At 61.4% G+C, this 23795-nt stretch overlaps 1 protein-coding gene across 1 annotated transcript; it reads left to right on the forward strand.

Moving 5' to 3' along the window:
• The first annotated feature begins 20453 nt into the window (after positions 1-20453).
• Positions 20454-23556, forward strand: LOC133625521 (leucine-rich repeat-containing protein 14B-like). The gene is made up of 3 exons (XM_061997019.1): positions 20454-20514; positions 21566-21964; positions 22923-23556. The coding sequence occupies exons 1-3, from the start codon at positions 20477-20479 to the stop codon at positions 23383-23385; spliced, it is 900 nt and encodes a 299-aa protein (XP_061853003.1). The 5' UTR covers positions 20454-20476; the 3' UTR covers positions 23386-23556.
• The last annotated feature ends 239 nt before the right edge of the window (positions 23557-23795 follow it).

A 23795-nucleotide genomic window follows, 5' to 3' on the forward strand; every position in this document is an offset into this window, starting at 1 on the left:
ATGGGACCCCAGGGGTGGGATGGGATAGGACCCCAGGGATGGGATGGGATGGGACCCCAGGGGTGGGATGAGTGTTCAGGGGTGGGATGGGACCCCAGGAGTGGGATGGGACTCCAGGGGTGGGATGGAATGGGATCCCAGGGGTGGGATGGGACCCCAGGAGTGGGATGGGACCCCAGGGGTGGGATGGGACCACAGGGGTGGCAAGGGATGGGACCCCAGGGGTGGGATGGGACCTTAGGGCTGGGATGGGACTGGATGGGACACCAGGGTTGGATGGGATGGGACCCCAGGGGTGGGATGAGTCCTCAGGGGGTGATGGGATGGGACCCCAGAGTTGGGATGGGACCCCAGGGGTGGGATGGGACTGGATTAGACCCCAGGGTTGGGATGGGTCCCCAGGGGTGGGATGGGATGGGATGGGAACCCAGGTGTGGGATGGGTACCCAGGGGTGGGATGGGATGGGACCCCAGGGGTGGGATGGGATGGAATGGGATGGGATGGGACTGGATGGGACCCTAGGGTTGGGATGGGACCTTAGGGGTGGGATGGGATAGGACTGGGATGGGACTCCAGGGGTGGGATGAGACTGGGATTCGACCCCAGGGGTGGGATGGGATGGGACCCCAGGGGTGGGATGGGACCCCAGGGGTGGGATGGGATGCGACTGGATGGGACCCCAGGGTTGGGATGGGATGGGACCCCAGGGGTGGGACGAGTCTTCAGGGGTGGAATGGAATGGGACCCCAGGGGTGGGATGGGATGGGACTGGATTGGACCCCAGGGTTGGGATGGGTCCCCAGGGGTGGGATGGGATGGGATCACAGGGGTGGGATGGGACCCCAGGGGTGGGATGGGTACCCAGGGGTGGGATGGGATGGCACCCCAGGGGTGGGATGGGATGGGATGGGACTGGCTGGGACCCTAGGGTTGGGATGGGATGGGACCTTAGCGGTGGGACGGGATAGGACTGGGATGGGACTCCAGGGGTGGGATGAGACTGGGATGGGACCCCAAGGGTGGGATGGGACCCTGAGGTTGGAATGGTACCCCAGGGATTTGACTTCAAAGGTGGGATGGGACCCCAGGGGTGGGATGGGACCCCAGGGGTGGGATGGGATGGGATGAGATGGGACTCCGGGGGTGGGATGAGTCCCCAGGGGCGGGATGGGATGGGACCCCAGGAGTGGGATGGGACTGGATGGGTCCCCAGGGGTGGGATGGGATGGGATCCCAGGGTTGGGATGGGATGGGACCTTAGCGGTGGGACGGGATAGGACTGGGATGGGACTCCAGGGGTGGGATGAGACTGGGATGGGACCCCAAGGGTGGGATGGGACCCTGAGGTTGGAATGGTACCCCAGGGATTTGACTTCAAAGGTGGGATGGGACCCCAGGGGTCGGATGGGATGGGATGAGATGGGACTCCGGGGGTGGGATGAGTCCCCAGGGGTGGGATGGGATGGGACCCCAGGAGTGGGATGGGACTGGATGGGTCCCCAGGGGTGGGATGGGATGGGATCCCAGGGTTGGGATGGGATGGGACCCCAGGAGTGGGATGGAATTCCAGGGGAGGGATGGAATGGGATCCCAGGGGTGGGATGGGACTGGATGGGACCCCAGGGGTGGGATGGGATGATACCCCAGGGGTGGGATGGGATGATACCCCAGGGGTAGGATCCCAGGGGTGGGATGGGATGGGACCCCAGGGTTGGGATGGGATGGAATGGGATGGTATAGGACTGGGATGGGACTCCAGGGGTGGGATGAGACTAGGATGGGACCCCAAGGGTGGGATGCGACCACAGGGGTGGGATGGGATAGGACCCCAAGGGTGGGATGGGATGGGACTGGATGGGACCCCAGGGTTGGGATGGGATGGGAACCCAGGGGTGGGATGAGTCCCCAGGGGTGGGATGGGATGGGACCCCAGGGGTGCGATGGGATGGGACCGCAGTGGTATGGTGGGATGGGATGGGAACCCAGGAGTGGGATGAGTCTTCAGGGGTGGGATGGGATGGGACCCCAGGGGTGGGATGGGACCTCAGGGGTGGGATGAGACCCCAGGGGTGGGATGGGATGGAATGGGACCCCAGGGGTGGGATGAGTCCCCAGGGGTGGGATGGGACCCCAGTGGTGGGATGGGACTGGATGCGACCCCAGGGCTGGGATGGGTCCCTAGGGGTGGGATGGGTCCCTAGGGGTGGGATGGGACCCCAGGGGTGGGATGGAATGGGATGGGATGGGACTGGATCGGACCCCAGGGTTGGGATGGGATAGGACCCCAGGGGTGGGACCTCAGGGGTGGGATGGGATAGGACTGGGATGGGACTCCAGGGGTGGGATGAGACTGGGATGGGACCCTCATTGTTCCTGTGCCCACATCATGTCCCCTCACCATCCCTGTGCCCACATTGCCTCCCCTTATTTTCCCTGTGCGCACACTGTGCCCCTCACCATCCCTGTGCCCACACTGCGTCTCACACCATCCCTGTGCCCACAGCGTGTCCCCTCATTGTCCCTGTGCCCACAGTGTGCCCTCACCATCCCTGTGCCCGCACCGTATCCCACACCATCCTTGTGACCACATCGTGTCCCACACCATCCCTGTGCCCACACCATGTCCCACACCATCCCTGTGCCCACACTGTGCCCTCACCATCCCTGTGCCCACACTATGTCCCCTCACCATCCCTGTACCCACACCATGTCCCACACCATCCCTATGACCACACTGTGCCCCTCCCAATCCCTGTGCCCACAGTGTCCCCCCACCATCCCTGAGCTCCGACACCATGTCCCCTCACCATCCCTGTACCCACACCGTGTCCCCTCATTGTCCCTGTACCCACACCGTGTCCCCTCATTGTCCCTGTGCCCACACCGTGTCCCCCCACCTTACCTATGCCCACAGTGTGTCCCCTCACTATCAATGTGCCCACACCATGTCCCATAACATCCCTGTGCCGACACCATGTCCCTCACCATCCCTGTGCCCACACTGTGTCCCCACACCGTCCCTATGCCCACACAATGTCCCCTCATTGTCCATGTACAAACAGTGTCCCACACCATCCCTGTGCCCACACCGTGCTCCACACCATCTCTGTGCCCACACAATGACCCCTCATTGTCCATGTACAGTGTCCCACACCATCCCTGTGCCCACACCGTGCTCCACACCATCCCTGTGCCCATACCATGTCCCCTCACCATCCCCGTGTCCCATCACCACCCCCGTGTCCCCGCACCTGCCCCGCGCCCCGTCACCACCCCCTTGTCCCCTCACCACCCCCTTGTCCCCTCACCATCCCCATCTCCCCTCACCACCCGCTGTGTCCCCTCACCAGTCCCATGTCCCCTCGTCATCCCCATCTCCCCTCACCATCCCCATCTCCCCTCGCCATCTCCCCTCACCATCCCTGTGCCCACACTGTACCCGTCACCATCCCCTTGTCCCCTCACCATCCCCGTGTCCATTCACCATACCGTTCTCCCCTCACCACTCCCTTGTCCCCTCACCATCCCAGTGTCCCCTCACCACTCCCGTGGCCCCTCACCTGCCCCATGTCCCCTCACCACCCCCTTTTCCCCTCAACCTCCCCTTCTCCCCTCACCATGCCCGTCTCCCCTCACCATCCCCTTGTCCCCTCACCCCACCCGTGTCCCCTCACCACCCCCGTGTCCCCTCACCACCCCCGTGTCCCCTCACCATCCCCGTGTCCCCTCACCACCCCCGTGTCCCCTCATCATCCCTTTCTTCCCTCACACGCCCTTGTCCCCTCACCACCCCCGTGTCCCCTCACCTGCCCAATGTCCCCTCACCCGCTCCGTGTCCCCTCACCCGCCCCTTCTCCCCTCACTATCCCCTTCTCCCCTCACCACCCCCGTGTCCCCTCACAATCCCCGTGTCCCCTCAACATGCCCTTATCCCCTCACCACCCCCGTGTCCCCTCACCTTCCCCTTCTCCCCTCACCACTCCCGTGTCCCCTCACCAGCCGCATGTCCCCTCAACCCCCGTGTACCATCACCATCCCTGTGCTCACACTGTGCCCCTCACCACCCCCTTCTCCCGTCACCATCCCCTTCTCCCCTCACCATCCCTGTGTCCCCCCCCCCATCGTGTCCGCAGCCCCCCGTCACCCTCCATCATGCCATGCCAATGCCCTCAGACAATCCTGAAGCTGCTGGTGACGGGCTGGGCGCCCTGTCGCACGCGGGTGCTGATGCCCATCCTGCAGTACCCGCTGTACTCGGCCACCATCGCCGAGCTGGGGGCCGTGCAGCTCGGCTACTACCTGGACGAGGAACGCTGCTGGGCACTGGCGCTGAGTGAGCTGCGGCGGGCGCTGGCCGAGGGCCGCCGGCACTACTGCCCACGGGTGCTGTGCATAATCAACTCCGGCAGCCCCACCGGTACCCTGCGGCACCAAGGGCTGGGACGGGACCCCAGGGGTGGGATGGGTCCCCAAGGGTGGGAAAGGATGGGACCCCAGGGGTGGGATGGGATGGGACTGGATGAGAGCCAAGGGTTGGGATGGGATGGGACCCCAGGGGTGGGATGGGATGGGACTCCAGGGGTGGGATGAGTCCCCAAGTGTGGGATGGGACCCCAGGGGTGAGATGGGACCCCAGGGGTGAGATGGGATGGGATGGGACCCCAGGGGTGGGACGGGTCCCCAGGGGTGGAACGGGTCCCCAGGGGTGGGATGGGATGGGACCCCAGGGGTGGGATGAGTCTTCAGGTATGGGATGGGATGGGACCCCAGGGGTGGGATGGCACCCCAGGGGTGGGATGGGATAGAACTGGGATGGGAATCGAGGGGTGGGATGAGACTGGGATGGAACCCCAGGGGTGGGATGGGACCCTGAGGTTGGGATGGGACCCCAGGGATAGGACTTCAGGGGTGCAATGGGTCTCCAGGGTTGGGATGGGATGGGACCCCAGGGGTGGGATGGGATGGGACCCCAGGGGTGGGATGGGAAGGGACTGCAGGGGTGGGATGGGAAGGGACCCCAGGGGTGGGATAGGACCCCAGGGGTGGGATGAGTCTTCAGGGATGGGATGGGAAGGGACCCCAGGGGTGGGATGGGACCCCAGGGGTGGGACCTCAGGAGTGGGATGGGATAGGACTGGGATGGGAATCCAGGAGTGGGATGAGACTGGGATGGGACCCCAGGGGTGGGATGCGACTCCAGGGGTGGGACGGGACCCTGAGGTTGGGATGGGACCCTAGGGATAGGACTTCAGGGATGGGATGCGTCACCAGGGGTGGGATGCGATGGGACCCCAGGGGTGGGATGTGATGGGACCCCAGGGGTGGGATGGCATGGGACTGGATGGGACCCAAGGGTTGGGAGGGGATGGGACCCTAGGGGTGGGATGGGACGTGATGGGACCCCAGGGGTGGGATGGGATGAGTCCCCAGGGGTGGGATGGGACCCTAGGGTTGGGATGGGGTGTGATGGGACCCCAGGTGTGGGATGGGATGAGTCCCCAGGGTTGGGATGGGACCCCAGGGGTGGGATGGGATGGGACCCCAGGGGTGGGATGGGACTGGTTGGGACCCCAGGGGTGGGATGGGACCCCAGGGGTGGGATGGGACTGGTTGGGACCCCAGGGGTGGGATGGGACCCCAGGGGTGGGATGGGACCCCAGGGGTGGGATGGGATGGGACCCCAGGGGTGGGATTAGTCCCAAGGGGTGGGATGGGATGGGACCCCAGGGGTGAGATTGGATGGGATTGGATGGGACTGGATGGGACCCCAGGGTTGGGATGGGACCCCAGGGGTGGGATGGGAGGGGACCCTAGGGGTGGGATGGGATGGATGGGATGGGATCCCAGGGGTGGGATGGGATGGGACCCCAGGGGTGGGATAGGACTGACTGGGACCCCAGGGTTGGGATGGGACCCCAGGGGTGGGACCTCAGGAGTGGGATGGGATAGGACTGGGATGGGAATCCAGGGGAGGGATGAGACTGGGATGGGACCCAGGGGTGGGATGCGACCCCAGGGGTGGGACGGGACCCTGAGGTTTGATGGGACCCCAGGGATAGGACTTCAGGGGTGGGATGGGTCTCCAGGGTTGGGATTGGATGGGACCCCAGGGGTGGGATGGGATGGGACCCCAGGGGTGGGATAGCATGGGACTCGATGGGACCCCAGGGTTGGGAGGGGATGGGACCCTAGGGGTGGGATGGGATGTGATGGGACCCCAGGGGTGGGATGGGATGTGATGGGACCCCAGGGGTGGGATGGGACCCCAGGGGTGGGATGGGATGGGACCCCAGGGGTGGGATGGGATGGGATGGGACTGGCTGGGACCCCAGGGGTGGGATGGGATGGGACCCTGGGGGTGGGATGGGATGTGATGGGACCCCAGGGCTGGGATGAGTCCCCAGGGGTGGGATGGGATGGGACCCCAGGGGTGGGATGGGATTGGATTGGATGGGACTGGATGGGACCCCAGGGGTGGGATGGGACCCCAGGGGTGGGATGGGATGGATAGGATGAGATCCCAGGGGTGGGATGGGACATCAGGGATGGGATGGGACCCCAGGGGTGGGATGGGATGGGACCCCAGGGGTGGGATGGGATGGGACTGGCTGGGACCCCAGGGGTGGGATGGGACCCCAGGGGTGGGATGGGATGGGACCCTAGGGGTGGGATGGGATGTGATGGGACCCCAGGGCTGGGAGGAGTCCCCAGGGGTGGGATGGGATGTGATGGGACCCCAGGGGTGGGATGGGATGTGATGGGACCCCAGGGGTGGGATGAGTCCCCAGGGGTGGGATGGGATGGGACCCCAGGGGTGGGATGGGATTGGATTGGATGGGACTGGATGGGACCCCAGGGGTGGGATGGGACCCCAGGGGTGGGATGGGATGGATGGGATGAGATCCCAGGGGTGGGATGGGACATCAGGGATGGGATGGGATCCCAGGGGTGGGATGGCATGGGACTGGATGGGACCCCAGGGGTGGGATGGCATGTGATGGGACCCCAGGGCTGGGATGAGTCCCCAGGGGTGGGATGGGATGGGACCCCCGGGGTGGGATGGGACCCCAGGGGTGGGATGGGACTGGATGGGACCCCAGGGTTGGGATGGGACCCCAGATGTGGGATGCGTCCCCAGTGGTGGGATGGGACCCCAGGGGTGGGATGGGACCCCAGGGGTGGGATGGGATGGGTCCCCAGGGATGGGATGGGATGGGACCCCAGGGATAGGACTTCAGGGGTGGGATGGGTCTCCAGGGTTGGGATGGGACCCCAGGAGTGGGATGGGATGGGATGGGACCCCAGGAATGGGATGAGTCCCCAGGGGTGGGATGGGATGGGACCCCAGGGGTGGGATGGGATGGGATTGGATGGGACTGGATGGGACCCCAGGGTTCGGATGGGACCCCAGGGGTGGGATGGGAGGGGATGGAATGGGACTCCAGGGGTGGGATGGGAGTGGACCCTAGGGGTGGGATGGGATGGATGGGATGAGATCCCAGGGGTGGGATGGGACATCAGGGATGGGATGGGACCCCAGGGGTGGGATGGGACCTCAGGGATCGGATGGGACCCCAGGGGTGAGGTGGGATGGGACCCCAGGGGTGGGGTGGGATGGGACTGGCTGGGACCCCAGGGTTGGAATGGGACCCCAGGGGTGGGATGGGATGGGACCCCAGGGGTAGGATGGGATGGGACCCCAGGGGTGGAACCCCAGGGGTGGGATGGGACCCTGAGGTTGGGATGGGACCCCAGGGATGGGACTTGAGGGGTGGGATGGGACTCCAGGGTTGGGATGGGACCCCAGGGGTGGGATGGGATGGGAGTGGATGGGACCCAGGGTTGGGATGGGATGGGACCCCAGGGGTGGGATGGGATGGGACCCCAGGGGTGGGATGGGATGGGACCCCAGGGGTGGGACCTCAGGAGTGGGATGGGATAGGACTGGGATGGGAATCCAGGGGAGGGATGAGACTGTGATACCCCAGGGGTGGGATGCGACCCCAGGGGTGGGATTGGACCCTGAGGTTGGGATGGGACCCCAGGGATAGGACTTCAGGGATGGGATGGGTCTCCAGGGTTGGGATGGGATGGGACCCCAGGGGTGGGATGGGATGGGATGGGACTGGATGGGACCCAAGGGTTGGGAGTGGATGGGACCCTAGGGGTGGGATGGGATGTGATGGGACCCCAGGGCTGGGATGAGTCCCCAGGGGTGGGATGGGATGGGACCCCAGGAGTGGGATGAGATGTGATGGGACCTCAGGGGTGAGATGGGATGGGACTGGATGGGACCCCAGGGTTGGGATGAGTCCCCAGGGGTGGGATGGGATGGGATCCCAGGGGTGGGATGGGGCGCCAGGGGTGGGATGGGATGGGACTCCAGGTTTGGGATGGGATGGAACTGGTTGGGACCCCAGGGATGGGATGAGTCTCCAGGGGTGGGATGGGACCCCAGGGGTGGGGTGGGATGGGACAGGATGGGATGGGACCCCAGGGGTGGGATGGGATGGGACCCTAGGGATGGGATGGGATGGGACTGGTTGGGACCCCAGGGGTGGGATGGGAACCCAGGGATGGGATGGGACCCCAGGGGTGGGGTGGGATGGGACAGGATGGGATGGGACCCCAGGGGTGGGATGGGATGGGACCCTAGGGATGGGATGGGATGGGACTGGTTGGGACCCCAGGGGTGGGATGGGAACCCAGGGATGGGATGGGACCCCAGGGGTGGGGTGGGATGGGACCCCAGGGTTGGGATGGGTCTGTAGGGGTGGGATGGGACTCCAGGGGTCGGATGGAATGGGATGGGATGGTACTGGATTGGACCCCAGGGTTGGGATGGGATGGGAACCCAGGGGTGGGATTGGATGGGATAGGACCCCAGGGGTGGGATGAGTCCCCAAGGGTGGGATGGGATGAGAACCCAGGGGTGGGATTGGATGGGATAGGACCCCAGGGGTGGGATGAGTCCCCAAGGGTGGGATGGGATGAGTCCCCAAGGGTGGGATGGGATGGGATGGGACCCCAGGGGTGGGATGGGACGGGACCCCAGGGGTGGGATGGGACGGGACCCCAGGGGTGGGATGGGACGGGACCCCAGGGGTGGTATGAGTCCCCAGGGGTGGGATGGGACCCAAGGGGTGGGATGGGACTGGATGGGACCCCAGGGCTGGGATGGGACCCCAGGGGTGGGACCTCAGGGGTGGGATGGGATAGGACTGGGATGGGACCCCAGGGGTGGGATGTGACCACAGGGGTGGGACCCCAGGCGTGGGATGGGACCCTGAGGTTTGGATGGGACCCCAAGGATTGGAGTTCAGGGGTGGGATGGGACCCCAGGATTGGGATGGGACTGGATGGGATCCCAGGGGTGGGATGGGATGGCATGCGACCCCAGTGGTGGGATGAGTCCCCAGAGGTGGGATGGGATGGGACCCCTGGGGTGGGATGGGACCCCTGGGGTGGGATGGGATGGGACCCCAGGGGTGGGATGGGATGTGATGGGACCCCAGGGTTGGGATGAGTCTCCAGGGGTGGGATGGGATGGGACCCCAGGGGTGGGATGGGATGGATGGGATGAGATCCCAGGGGTGGGATGGCATGGGACTGGATGAGACCCCAGGGGTGGGATGGCATGGGACTGGATGGGACCCCAGGGGTGGGATGGGATGTGATGGGACCCCAGGGCTGGGATGAGTCCCCAGGGGTGGGATGGGACCCCAGGGGTGGGATGGGACTGGATGGGACCCCAGGGTTGGGATGGGACCCCAGATGTGGGATGCGTCCCCAGTGGTGGGATGGGACCCCAGGGGTGGGATGGGATGGGACCCCAGGGATAAGACTTCAGGGGTGGGATGGGTCTCCAGGGTTGGGATGGGATGGGACCCCAGGAGTGGGATGAGTCCCCAGGGGTGGGATGGGATGGGACCACAGGGGTGGGATGGGATGGGATTGGATGGGACTGGATGGGACCCCAGGGTTCGGATGGGACCCCAGGGGTGGGATGGGAGGGGATGGAATGGGACTCCAGGGGTGGGATGGGAGGGGACCCAAGGGTGGGATGGGATGGGATGGATGGGATGAGATCCCAGGGGTGGGATGGGACCCCAGGGGTGGGATGGGACCTCAGGGATCGGATTGGACCCCAGGGGTGAGGTGGGATGGGACCCCAGGGGTGGGGTGGGATGGGACTGGCTGGGACCCCAGGGTTGGGATGGGACCCCAGGGGTGGGATGGGACCCCAGGGGTGGGATGGGATGGGACCCCAGGGGTGGAACCCCAGGGGTGGGATGGGACCCTGAGGTTGGGATGGGACCCCAGGGATGGGACTTGAGGGGTGGGATGGGACTCCAGGGTTGGGATGGGACCCCAGGGGTGGGATGGGATGGGAGTGGATGGGACCCAGGGTTGGGATGGGATGGGACCCCAGGGGTGGGATGGGATGGGACCCCAGGGGTGGGACCTCAGGAGTGGGATGGGATAGGACTGGGATGGGAATCCAGGGGTGGGATGACACTGGGATGGGACCCCAGGGGTGGGATGCGACCCCAGGGGTGGGACTGGACCCTGAGGTTGGGATGGGACCCCAGGGATAGGACTTCAGGGATGGGATGGGTCTCCAGGGTTGGGATGGGATGGGACTGGATGGGACCCAAGGGTTGGGAGTGGATGGGACCCCAGGGGTGGGATGGGATGGGACCCCAGGGGTGGGATGGGATGGGACTGGATGGGAAATCAGGGGTGGGATGGGATGGGACCCTAGGGGTGGGATGGGATGTGATGGGACCCCAGGGCTGGGATGAGTCCCCAGGGGTGGGATGGGACCCCAGGAGTGGGATGAGATGTGATGGGACCTCAGGGGTGAGATGGGATGGGACTGGATGGGACCCCAGGGTTGGGATGAGTCCCCAGGGGTGGGATGGGATGGGATGGGATGGGGCCCCAGGGGTGGGATGGGGCGCCAGGGGTGGGATGGGATGGGACTCCAGGTTTGGGATGGGATGGAACTGGTTGGGACCCCAGGGATGGGATGAGTCTCCAGGGGTGGGATGGGACCCCAGGGGTGGGGTGGGATGGGACAGGATGGGATGGGACCCCAGGGGTGGGATGGGATGGGACCCTAGGGATGGGATGGGATGGGACTGGTTGGGACCCCAGGGGTGGGATGGGATGGGAACCCAGGGATGGGATGGGACCCCAGGGGTGGGGTGGGATTGGACCCCAGGGTTGGGATGGGTCCGTAGGGGTGGGATGGGACTCCAGGGTTCGGATGGAATGGGATGGGATGGTACTGGATTGGACCCCAGGGTTGGGATGGGATGGGAACCCAGGGGTGGGATTGGATGGGATAGGACCCCAGGGGTGGGATGAGTCCCCAAGGGTGGGATGGGATGGGAACCCAGGGGTGGGATTGGATGGGATAGGACCCCAGGGGTGGGATGAGTCCCCAAGGGTGGGATGGGATGAGTCCCCAAGGGTGGGATGGGATGGGACCCCAGTGGTGGGATGGGATGGGACCGCAGGGGTGGGATGGGACGGGACCCCAGGGATGGGATGGGACGGGACCCCAGGGATGGGATGGGACGGGACCCCAGGGGTGGTATGAGTCCCCAGGGGTGGGATGGGACCCAAGGGGTGGCATGGGATGTAATGGGATGGGATGGGACTGGATGGGACCCCAGGGCTGGGATGGGACCCCAGGGGTGGGACCTCAGGGGTGGGATGGGATAGGACTGGGATGGGACCCCAGGGGTGGGATGTGACCACAGGGGTGGGACCCCAGGGGTGGGATGGGACCCTGAGGTTTGGATGTGACCCCAAGGATTGGAGTTCAGGGGTGGGATGGGACCCCAGGATTGGGATGGGACTGGATGGGATCCCAGGGGTGGGATGGGATGGCATGCGACCCCAGTGGTGGGATGAGTCCCCAGAGGTGGGATGGGATGGGACCCCAGGGGTGGGATGGGACCCCAGGGGTGGGATGGGATGGGACCCCAGGGGTGGGACAGGATGGGATGGGACAGGATGGGATGGGACAGGATGGGATGGGAGCCCAGGGGTGTGATGGGGCCCCAGGGGTGGGATGGGATGGGGCCCCAGGGGTGGGATGGGATGGGGCCCCAGGGGTGGGATGGGATGGGACTGGTTGGGACCCCAGGGGTGGGATGGGATGGGACCCCAGGGCTGGGATGAGTCTCCAGGGGTGGGATGGGATGGGACCCCAAGTGTGGGGTGGGTCCCCAGGTGTGGGGTGGGATGGAACCCCAGGGGTGGGGAGGGACTGGATGGGACCCCAGGGGTCGGATGGGGTGGGACTGGATGGGACCCCAGGGGTCGGATGGGACCCCAGGGGTGGGACCTCAGGGGTCGGATGGTATAGGACTGGGATGGGACTCCAGGGGTGGGATGAGACTGGGAAGGGACCCCAGGGGTGGAACCCCAGGAGTGGGATGGGACCCTGAGGTTGGGATGGGACCCCAGGGATAGGACTTCAGGGGTGGGATGGGATGGGACCCCAGGGATGGGATGGGATGGGACTGGGATGGGACCTCAGGGATGGGATGGGACCCTGGTGATAGGACCCTGGGGCTGGGATAGGACCCTGAGGTTGGGATGGGACTTCTGGTACCAGGGCTGTGAGCTCCCAGTGCCCTCCCAGTCCCATTCTGAGACCCCCAGTGCTTTACTGGTCCTACTAAGACCTCCAAAACATACCCAAGAACTGGGTTGAGACCCTCCAAAAGCCATAGGAAGTGGGACTGAGTCCCCTCAAATCCATTAGGAGTGGGGTGAAGGCCCCAAAACCCATCAGGAGCAGGGGCTAAGCCCCCCGAAACCCATCAGGAGTGGGGATGACTCTCCTCCCAAATCTATAGGGAGGCAGGTTGGGTCCCCCAAACCTATCAGGAGAGGGGGTCTAAGCCCCCCCATACCCATGGGAAACTAGACTGAGTCCCCTAAAACCCATCAGGAGTGGGGCTGAGCCCATACCCCAAACCCATAGGGAGCAAGACTGGGCCCCCAAACCTATCAGGAAAAGGGATTGAGCCCCCCAAAACCCATCAGGAGCAGGACTGGGCCCCCCAAACCCATGGTGGGAGTGGGACTGGACCCCCCCACTCCGCTATGCCAACCTCCCCCCTTCTCCCCCCTCCCAGGGCATGTCCAGAGCCGTCAGTGCATTGAGGACGTCATCAAATTCGCCTTCGAGGAGAGGCTCTTCCTCATGGCTGACGAGGTGAGTGGGACCCTCAGACTCGGGGGGTATGTGAGGTGGACCCCAACATCTAGGTAACCCCACCAGTTTCCCCCCTCCTCCAGGTGTACCAGGACAACGTGTATGCTGAGGGTTCGGCCTTCCACTCCTTCAGGAAGGTGCTGACAGAGATGGGGCAGCCCTACCTGGAGTCGGTGGAACTCACCTCCTTCCACTCCATCTCCAAAGGCTTCACGGGCGAGTGAGTGACCTCCCACGGCCACCCCCACCCCGAGGTGGCCACCACAGGTCCTGGGGAGCCACAGAGTGGGGATGAGGATGGTGGAACCCCATGGGCCTCAAGGGTGGTGATGGAAAGAGGCTGGAGGTCCCGTGGGGTTGGGATGGTGATGCCATGGTCCTGTGGAGCCCACGGGGTGGGGATGGTGATGCCATGGTCCTCTGGAGCCTATGGGATGGGGATGGTGATGCACAAAAAGGCCCCGTGGAGATGTTTATTAGGGTGGTTCTGACGACAGGGAGCCTCCAGGGGCATCTGATGTCAGAGGGTCCTGGTGCCAGGGGGGAAACTCCTCACCTTGTCCCCCTTAAAAGCCCCTCATGGCTCGGGGTGGACAGTGTAGACCTCGACCTCACAGAGAGTGAACTGCTCCTCCCGGCCCGGGATGGTGACGGTGACGTAGCGGCCGCGGAGGCCGTGGCAGCAGATGGTGCTGAGCGACCCAGGACTGGCATCTGTGATGATGCCACAGCTGCAGGGAGCAAACCACAGAATCATTTGGGTTAGAAAAGCCCTTTGAGCTGCAGGAGCCCAGCCCTGAGCCCTCACCCTGCCACAGCCACCACTGACCCACAGCCCTCAGCACCTCAGCTCCAGGGCTTTGGGGTCCCTCCAGGGCTGGGCACTCCCCCAGCTCCCTGGGCAGCCTGGCACAGGGGCTGACACCCCTCTCAGGGAAACAGTTCTGCCTCAGCTCCAGCCTCAGCCTCCCCTGGGGCACCCTGAGCCCCTTTCCTCTTGGCCCGTCACTCACTAGCTGGGAGCAGAGACCGACCTCCAGCTCACTGCAGCCTCCTGGCAGAGATTTCACCACCAAAACCCCAATATTCTATCTTTTTGTCCAAACACCACCACAAAAACACTACTTTTTTTTCCCTCAAATCACCTCCCCAATTTTCCCCTCAGAACTCCACCAAAATCCCACTTTTTCCCCCTTAAAACTCCACCAAACCCCAACATTTCCCTTCAAAACTTACAAAAAGCTCACTTTTCCCCTCAAAACTACACCAAAGCCCAACTTTTTTGTCAGAAGCCCACCAAAGCACCACTTTTCCCCTCAACAATCCACAAAAACCCATCTTCCCCTCAGAACCCCATCAAAAACCCACCTTTGCCCTCAAATATCCACCAACCCCCCACTTTTTCACTCCAAACTCCACTAAAACCACACTTGTCATCTGAAAACACCAACAAAACTCCACTTTTCCCCTCAAAGCTCCCCAAAAATCCCACTGGTGCCTCAGAACCCCACCAATCTCCATCTTTTCCAACTCAGCAGAACTCCAACGCCCCTCTTTTCTCCTTAAAACTCTACAAAAAACCCTTTTTCTCCTCAGAATCCCACAAAAAACCCACTTTTGCCCTCAAAAACCCACCAAATCTCCACTTTTTCACTCCAAGGTCCACTAAAAACACACTTTTCCCCTCAACACTCCACCAAATCCCCACTTTTCTTCTCTAACCTCCACTTTTCCACTTAAAACTCCACCAAAAAATCCATTTTCCCCCTCAGAATCCCATCAAAAATCCACTTTCACCCTCAAAAACCCATTGAACCTCCAATTTTCACTCCAAGCTCCACCAAAACCCCACTTTTTCCCTCAATACTCCACCAAAACTTCACTTTCCCCCTCAAAGCTCCTCCTAATTCCCACTTGTTCCTCAGAAGTCAACAAATCCCCCACTTTTGCCCTCAAAACTCTGCCAAAACCCAGTTTTCCTCTCAAGACTACACCACAATCCCACTTTCTCCCCACAACACCATCAAAACCCAATTCTTTCCTCTCAGAATCTCACCAAAACCCCACTTTTGCCCTCAACACTCCACCAGAACCTTACTTTTCCCCTTAAAACCCCACAAAAACTCATTTTCACCTCAGATCAACACCAAAAACCTACTTTTACTCTCAAAAATTCATCAAATCCCCACTTTTTCACTTCAAACTCCACTAAAACCCCTTTTCTTCTCAACACTCCACAAAACCCCCACTTTCGCCCTCAACACTCCACAAAACCCCTACTTTTTCACTCCAAACTCCAGTAAAACCCACTGTTCTTCTCAACACTCCACAAAAAACCCCACTTTTCATCTGAAAACTCCACCAAAACTCCACTTTTCCCCTCAGAACCCCATCAAAAACCCACTTTCACCCTCAAAACCCCACCGAACCTCCACTTTTCTACTCCAGACTCCACCAAGCCCGCACTTTTCCCCTCAGAACCCCACAAATCTCCACTTTTCCCCCTCAGCAGACCACCAACCCCACTCTTTTCTCCTTAAAGCTCTACAAAAACCTTTATTCCCCTCAGAACCCCACAATAAAACACTTTTCCCCTCAAAACTCCACCAAACCCCCACTTTTCCCCTCAAAACTCCAGTAAAACCCACTGTTGCCCTCAAAACTCTGCCAAAACCCATTTTTCCCCTCAGAACCGCACCAAAAACTTACCTTTACCCTCAAAAATCCTCCAAATCGCCACTTGTTCACTCAGAACTCCACTAAAACCCCTTTTCTTCTCAACACTCCACCAAACCCCCACTTTTCCCCTCAGAGCTCCACTAAAATCGCACTTGTATCTCAGAAATCCACCAAAACCCCACTTTTCCCCTCCAAGCTCCTCCCAATTCCCACTTGTTCCTCAGAAATTCACAAACTCCCCTCTTTTCCTCTTAAAACTCCACTTTTCCCCTCAGAACCCCATCAAAAACCCACTTTCGCCCTCAAAACCCCGCCGAACCTCCACCTTTCCACTCCAGACTCCACCAAGCCCGCACTTTTCCCCTCAGCACCCCACCAATCTCCACTGTTCCCCCTCACCAGACAACCAACCCCACTCTTTTCTCCTTAAACCTCTACAAAAACCTTTATTCCCCTCAGAACCCCACAAAAAAACACTTTTCCCCTCAAAACCCCACCAAACCCCCACTTTTCGCCTCAGAACCCCACAAATCTCCACTTTTCCCCCTCAGCAGACCACCAACCCCACTCTTTTCTCCTTAAAGTCCACCAAACCCCGACTTTTCCCCTCAACACTCCACCAAAACCCCACTTTTCCCCTCCAAGCTCCTCCCAATTCCCACTTGTTCCTCAGAAATTCACAAAACCCCTCACTTTTCCTCTCAAAACTCCACCTTTCCCCTCACAACGCCATTAAAAACCCACTTTGCCCCGCCGCCCCTCCCCATCCCCGCCCCCCGCAGCGGGCACCTGGCCGGGCTTCCTCCACTGCTCCCGGAGAAAAGCCGCTTCCCAGCTCTTCAGCGGGGCCTTGACCTCCCGCTGCCGCTCCATGGCGTGCGGAGCGGGGCCGTTCCCCGGCCCGGGGGGATCCGAGACCTCCCGGAGCCGCGCAGGGACCGCAGCGTCTGGGGCTCAGATCGAACTTCCCGCTGCCGCCGCCCTTCAGCCAATAAGAAGGGAGGAAGCGATGACAGACACGGCGCAGCCAATGGGCGGGCGAGGATGGCAGGCGGCACCTAGTAACGACGCCGGGCCCGCCTTCCGTGGTGAAACTCTCGCTCTGATTGGCGGAGAGGCGGTGCCGGGGTGCAGTGCCAATGCCTGGAAGCGCGGCCGTGAGGGGCCCGGCGGGAGCGGGGCGGCGGGCGGGAGGTGAGCTGAGGGGTCCCCGGGGACTGGGGGGCGTGAGGGCAGCTGAGGGGTCCCCGGGGATTGGGGGGGGGTGAGGGCAGCTGAGGGGTCCCCGGGGATTGGGGGGGGGTGAGGGCAGCTGAGGGGTCCCCGGGGATTGGGGGGGGTGAGGGCAGCTGAGGGGAACCCCGGGGATTGGGGGGGGGTGAGGGCAGCTGAGGGGGATCCCAGGGATTGGGGGGGGTGAGGGCAGCTGAGGGGGGCCTCAGGGATTGGGGGGCGTGTGGGCAGCTGAAGGGGACCCCGGAGATTGGGGGGGCGTGAGGGCAGCCAAAACTCCACTTTTCATCTGAAAACTCCACCAAAACTGCATTTTTCATCTTAAAACCCCACCAAAACCCCACTTTTCCCCTTAAAACTCCACAAAAACTCATTTTCCTTTCAGTGGACCACCAAACCCTCTCTTTTTCCCTCAGAACCACAAGACACCCCGCTTTTGCCCCAAATATCCACCAAACCCACACCTTACCACTCCAAAGTCCACAAAATCCCACATTTGCCCTTAAAAATACACCAAACCCACACTTTTAATCTAAAAACCCCACCAAAACTCCACTTTTCCCCTCAAAGCTCCTCCTAATTCCCACTTGTTCCTCAGAAGTCCACAAATCCCCCACTTTTGCCCTCAAAACTCTGCCAAAACCCAGTTTTCCTCTCAAGACTACACCACAATCCCACTTTCTCCCCACAACACCATCAAAACCCAATTCTTTCCTCTCAGAATCTCACCAAAACCCCACTTTTGCCCTCAACACTCCACCAGAACCTGACTTTTCCCCTTAAAACCCCACAAAAACTCATTTTCACCTCAGATCAACACCAAAAACCTACTTTTACTCTCAAAAATTCATCAAATCCCCACTTTTTCACTTCAAACTCCACTAAAACCCCTTTTCTTCTCAACACTCCACAAAACCCCCACTTTCGCCCCCAACACTCCACAAAACCCCCACTTTTTCACTCCAAACTCCAGTAAAACCCACTGTTCTTCTCAACACTCCACAAAAAACCCCACTTTTCATCTGAAAACTCCACCAAAACTCCACTTTTCCCCTCAGAACCCCATCAAAAACCCAATTTCGCCCTCAAAACCCCACCGAACCTCCACTTTTCCACTCCAGACTCCACCAAGCCTGCACTTTTCCCCTCAGAACCCCACCAATCTCCACTGTTCCCCCTCAGCAGACCACCAATCCCACTCTTTTCTCCTTAAAACTCTACAAAAAACCCATTTTCCCCTCAGAACCCCACCAAAACCCCACTTTTACCCTCGAAAACCTACCAACCACCCACTTTTTCACTCCAAGCTCTACCAAAACCCCACTTTTTCCCTCAACACTCCACCAAAACTCCACTTTTCATCTGAAAACTCCACCAAAACTTCATTTATCCCCTCAAAGCTCCTCCAAATTCCCACTTGTTCCTCAGAAGTCCACAAACCCTCCACTTTTGCCCTCAAAACTCTGCCAAAACCCATTTTTCCTCTCAGAACCACATCAAAAACTTACTTTTACCCTCAAAAATCCTCCAAATCGCCACTTTTTCACTCACAACTCCACTAAAACCCCTTTTCTTCTCAACACTCCACAAAACCCACACTTTTCCCCTCAGAGCTCCACTAAAATCGCACTTGTATCTCAGAAATCCACCAAAACCCCACTTTTCATCTCCAAGCTCCTCCCAATTCCCACTTGTTCCTCAGAAATTCACAAACTCCCCTCTTTTCCTCTTAAAACTCCACTTTTCCCCTCAGAACCCCATCAAAAACCCACTTTCGCCCTCAAAACCCCGCCGAACCTCCACTTTTCCACTCCAGACTCCACCAAGCCCGCACTTTTCCCCTCAGCACCCCACCAATCTCCACTGTTCCCCCTCACCAGACAACCAACCCCACTCTTTTCTCCTTAAAACTCCACCAAAACCCATTTTTCCCCTCAGAACCACACCAAAAACCTACTTTTACCCTCAAAAATCCACCAAATCGCCACTTCTTCACTCCAAACTCCACTAAAACCCCTTTTCCCCTCAACACTCCACCAAAACCCCACTTTTTCATTCCACACTCCAGTAAAACCCACTGTTCTTCTCAACACTCCACAAAAAAACCCCACTTTTCATCTGAAAACTCCACCAAAACTCCACTTTTCCCCTCAGAACCCCATCAAAAACCCACTTTCACCCTCAAAACCCCACCGAACCTCCACTTTTCTACTCCAGACTCCACCAAGCCCGCACTTTTCCCCTCAGAACCCCACAAATCTCCACTTTTCCCCCTCAGCACACAACCAACTCCACTCTTTTCTCCTTAAAGCTCTACAAAAACCTTTATTCCCCTCAGAACCCCACAAAAAAACACTTTTCCCCTCAAAACCCCACCAAACCCCCACTTTTCCCCTCAGAACCCCACCAATCTCCACTGTTCCCCCTCAGCAGACCACCAACCCCACTCTTTTCTCCTTAAAGCTCTACAAAAACCTTTATTCCCCTCGGAACCCCACAATAAAACACTTTTCCCCTCAAAACTCCACCAAACCCCCACTTTTCCCCTCAAAACTCCAGTAAAACCCACTGTTGCCCTCAAAACTCTGCCAAAACCCATTTTTCCCCTCAGAACCGCACCAAAAACTTACCTTTACCCTCAAAAATCCTCCAAATCGCCACTTGTTCACTCAGAACTCCACTAAAACCCCTTTTCTTCTCAACACTCCACCAAACCCCCACTTTTCCCCTCAGAGCTCCACTCAAATCCCACTTGTATCTCACAAGTCCACCAAACCCCGACTTTTCCCCTCAACACTCCACCAAAACCCCACTTTTCCCCTCCAAGCTCCTCCCAATTCCCACTTGTTCCTCAGAAATTCACAAAACCCCTCACTTTTCCTCTCAAAACTCCACCTTTCCCCTCACAACGCCATTAAAAACCCACTTTGCCCCGCCGCCCCTCCCCATCCCCGCCCCCCGCAGCGGGCACCTGGCCGGGCTTCCTCCACTGCTCCCGGAGAAAAGCCGCTTCCCAGCTCTTCAGCGGGGCCTTGACCTCCCGCTGCCGCTCCATGGCGTGCGGAGCGGGGCCGTTCCCCGGCCCGGGGGGGATCCGAGACCTCCCGGAGCCGCGCAGGGACCGCAGCGTCTGGGGCTCAGATCGAACTTCCCGCTGCCGCCGCCCTTCAGCCAATAAGAAGGGAGGAAGCGATGACAGACACGGCGGCAGCCAATGGGCGGGCGAGGATGGCAGGCGGCACCTAGTAATGACGCCGGGCCCGCCTTCCGTGGTGAAACTCTCGCTCTGATTGGCGGAGGGGCGGTGCCGGGGTGCAGTGCCAATGCCTGGAAGCGCGGCCGTGAGGGGCCCGGGCGGGAGGTGAGCTGAGGGGTCCCCGGGGACTGGGGGGCGTGAGGGTAGCTGAGGGGGACCCCGGAGATTGTGGGGGGTGAGGGCAGCTGAGGGGTCCCCGGGGATTGGGGGGGGTGAGGGCAGCTGAGGGGAACCCCGGGGATTGGGGGGGGTGAGGGCAGCTGAGGGGGACCCCGGAGATTGGGGGGGGTGAGGGCAGCTGAGGGGAACCCCGGGGATTGGGGGGGGTGAGGGCAGCTGAGGGGGACCCCGGGGATTGGGGGGCGTGAGGGCATCTGAGAGGTCCCCGGGGACTGGGGGCGTGAGGGCAGCTGAGGGGTCTCCGGGGACTGGGGGGCGTGAGGGCAGCTGAGGGGACCCCGGGGATTGGGGAGGCGTGAGGGCAGCTGAGGGAGACCCCGGGGATTAGGGGGTTGAGGACAGATGAAGGGGATCCCGGGGATTGGGGGGCGTGATGGCAGCTGAAGGGGACCCTGGGGATCGAGGGGGGGTGAGGGCAGCTGAGGGGGGTCGAGGGGTGTGAGGGCAGCACAGGGGGGCCCAGGGAGGGAAGGGGGGTGTTGGAGATCCTCCTGTAGGCTTCCTTTATGGGGTGCTGGGGGTACCCCTCATTAAGAGGGGTGGGTCATGGGTCCTGCCCTGGAGTTCCCTATTGATGGGGAGCTGGGTTAGGAGTGCTATAGGGTGCCCTATTAATGGGGGATAGGGTTAGGAGTGCTATGGGAGGTCCTATTGAGAGAGGGCTGGGTTAGGGGTACCCTATTGATGAGGTGCAGATCTAGGGGTGCTGTGGGGTGCCCTATTGATGGGGGGCTGGATTAGAGGTGCTATAGGATGCCCTATTGATGGGGGCTGGCTTAGGGGTGCTATAGGATGCCCTATTGATGGGGGCTGGCTTAGGGGTGCTCTAAGATGCCCTATTGATGGGGGCTGGGTTAGGGGTGCTATAGGATGCCCTATTGATGGGGGCTGGCTTAGGGGTGCTATAGGATGCCCTATAGATAGAGGGCTGGGTTAGGGGTGCTCTAAGATGCCCTATTGATGGGGGCTGGCTTAGGGGTGCCCTATTGCTACGCGCCTATTGCTGCGCGCCGCCCTCCGCTCACCCTGCACCCCCCTGCGCCTGCTCTGCTGCGACTTCCACGCCGAGGAGCTCTCCGTCTCCACCGTCGTCTCCCTGCTGGACTCCCTGGAGCCTGCTGCCGTCCGCAGAGTTGTTTTACGCTTCAACAACCTGGGGCTGGCGGGGCTGTGCGCAGTGCTGCCTCACCTCGGCCGCTTCCCCGCGCTGCGCAGCCTCAAGCTGCCCTACAGCAACGTGGACGTGCGCCGCACGGCCCCCGGGCACGGACGCCGGCATCCGCTGCTTGGCCGCTCACCTCCGGGCCCTGCCTGCCCTCAAGGAACTCGATTTGTACTCCTCCAGGCTTTCTGGGAGACTCAGGCAGCTCCTGGGGTAAGCTGCCCGCTGGGGGAGGGACCCCAAAACCTTCACACGCTGCAGCGGGAGGGAATGTGTGTGTGTGTGGGGGGGGTGGCATTGGGGCATCACCCACACCCTGTGGGGGCAGATTTAAGAGGGGATGGAGTCCCACAGTAGCTCTGCACTATCTCAGGGGGTGGTCTCAGGGGGTTTTGGGGAGAGGGTTTGGAAGGTTTGGCATTTGCCCTGTGAGCAAAGATTTAAGAGGGGATGGAGTCCCACAGCAGCTCTGCCTCGGCTCAGGGGGCTGGTCTCAGGGGGTTTTGGGGGGAAGGTTTGGCATTTGCCCCGTGGGCAAAGATTTAAGAGGAGATGGGAGTCCCACAGCAGCTGTGCCTCACCTCAGGGGGCTGGTCTCAGGGGGTTTTGGGGGGGCTCAGGGTGTTTTGGGGGGAAGGTTTGGAAGGTTTGGCATTTGCCCCTTGGGCAAAGATTTAAGAGGGGATGGAGTCCCACAGCAGCTCTGCCTCGGCTCAGGGGAGGCATAAAAGAGGGGTTTGGGGTGCCTGAAGATGTTTTGGGCAGCCTCAGGGTGTTTTGGGGTTGGGGTTTGGCATTGGGGAACTGTCTACACCCTGTGGGCAAAGATTTAAGAGGGGATGGAGTCCCACAGCAGCTCTGCCTTGGCTCAGGGGGTTTTAGGGGAGTTGCCCAGTTTGGCACTGTGCAACTGTCTACACTTATGAGGAGATGGAGTCCCAGAGCAGCTCTGCCTCAGCTCAGGGGTCTGGTCACAGGAGGTTTGGGGATACCTCACGGGGGTTGGGGGAGACTTTGAGGGAGCTGAGGGATTTTGGGGGATCCTGGGGGTGGAATTTGGGCAGCCTCAGGGTTTTAGGGGTCTGTGGCTGGTTTGGGGAGAGCCTCGTGGTGGTTTGGGGGTGCTTTGGGGGTTCCCCACTCACTCTGCCACCCCACCCTGTCCTCCCAGCGAGCTGCAGACTCCCCTGGAGAGTCTGGCGCTGGCCTTCTGCTGCCTGCTCCCCTCTGACCTCATCTTCCTGTCCTCGAGCCTCCACGCGCCCTCCCTGCTCCAACTGGACCTGAGCGGCCACAACCTCACGTCCCCCAGCCTCCTGCAACCCTTGCGGACGCTGCTGGAAGCCGCTTCGTGCTCGCTGCTGCAGCTGGAGCTGCTGGAGTGTCAGCTGGGGGACGCGGAGCTGGAGCTGCTGCTGCCGGCGCTGCGCCGCTGCCGCCGCCTGCGCTGCCTCGGTCTCCTCGGCACCCCCCTGAGCGCGGCGGCGCTGGGCGGCCTGGCCTGGCGCGGCCCTGCCCGACCTGCGCCTCGTGGGCTACTCGCAGCCGCCGCGGGGCTCCGGCCACCACACCCCCACGCAGGGGGAGGAGGGTTTCCCGGCGGAGCTGTGCCGGCTGCTGGCGAGCGCGGGTAGAGCAGTCGCCGTGTGGGCGACCAGCCTCCAGCGCTACGGAGCCATCGACTACTTCAGCTTGTAGCATCCCCCCCCCAGGGAAGCTTCACCTCGGGGCGCTGTGCCGGGCTCTGGGCTGTGCCACTCGGTTATGGTGAGTTCATTAAAGCCAACCCCACCTTGCCTGATTAACCCAAGTCCTCCTGGGATGCTTGGCAGGAGGAAGTGGCAGAGCTCAGCGGAGGGGATGGAGCTCTTCTGCTTTTAATGGACCAAGGAGAGAGCTGGCTGCTGTTCTGGCACACAGGGCACTGACCAGAGAATCATTACAGATGGAAAAGCCCTTTGAGCTGCTGGAGTCCAACCCTGACCCCACAGTGCCACAGGCACCACTGAGCCATGGCCCTCAAGCACCTCAGCCCCACGGCTCT

This window comes from Colius striatus, chromosome 5 (assembly GCF_028858725.1).
Source record: "Colius striatus isolate bColStr4 chromosome 5, bColStr4.1.hap1, whole genome shotgun sequence".
Classification (NCBI taxonomy): domain Eukaryota; kingdom Metazoa; phylum Chordata; class Aves; order Coliiformes; family Coliidae; genus Colius; species Colius striatus.

Bases quoted from the DNA above. Each gene is read 5' to 3' on its own strand.
- LOC133625521 (XM_061997019.1), top strand. From the start codon at position 20,477: ATGCCTGGAAGCGCGGCCGTGAGGGGCCCGGGCGGGAG. The intron at 20,515-21,565 runs GTGAGCTGAGGG...GGGCTGGCTTAG, and splicing joins GTGAGGGGCCCGGGCGGGAG to GGGTGCCCTATTGCTACGCG. The intron at 21,965-22,922 runs GTAAGCTGCCCG...CTGTCCTCCCAG, and splicing joins AGACTCAGGCAGCTCCTGGG to CGAGCTGCAGACTCCCCTGG.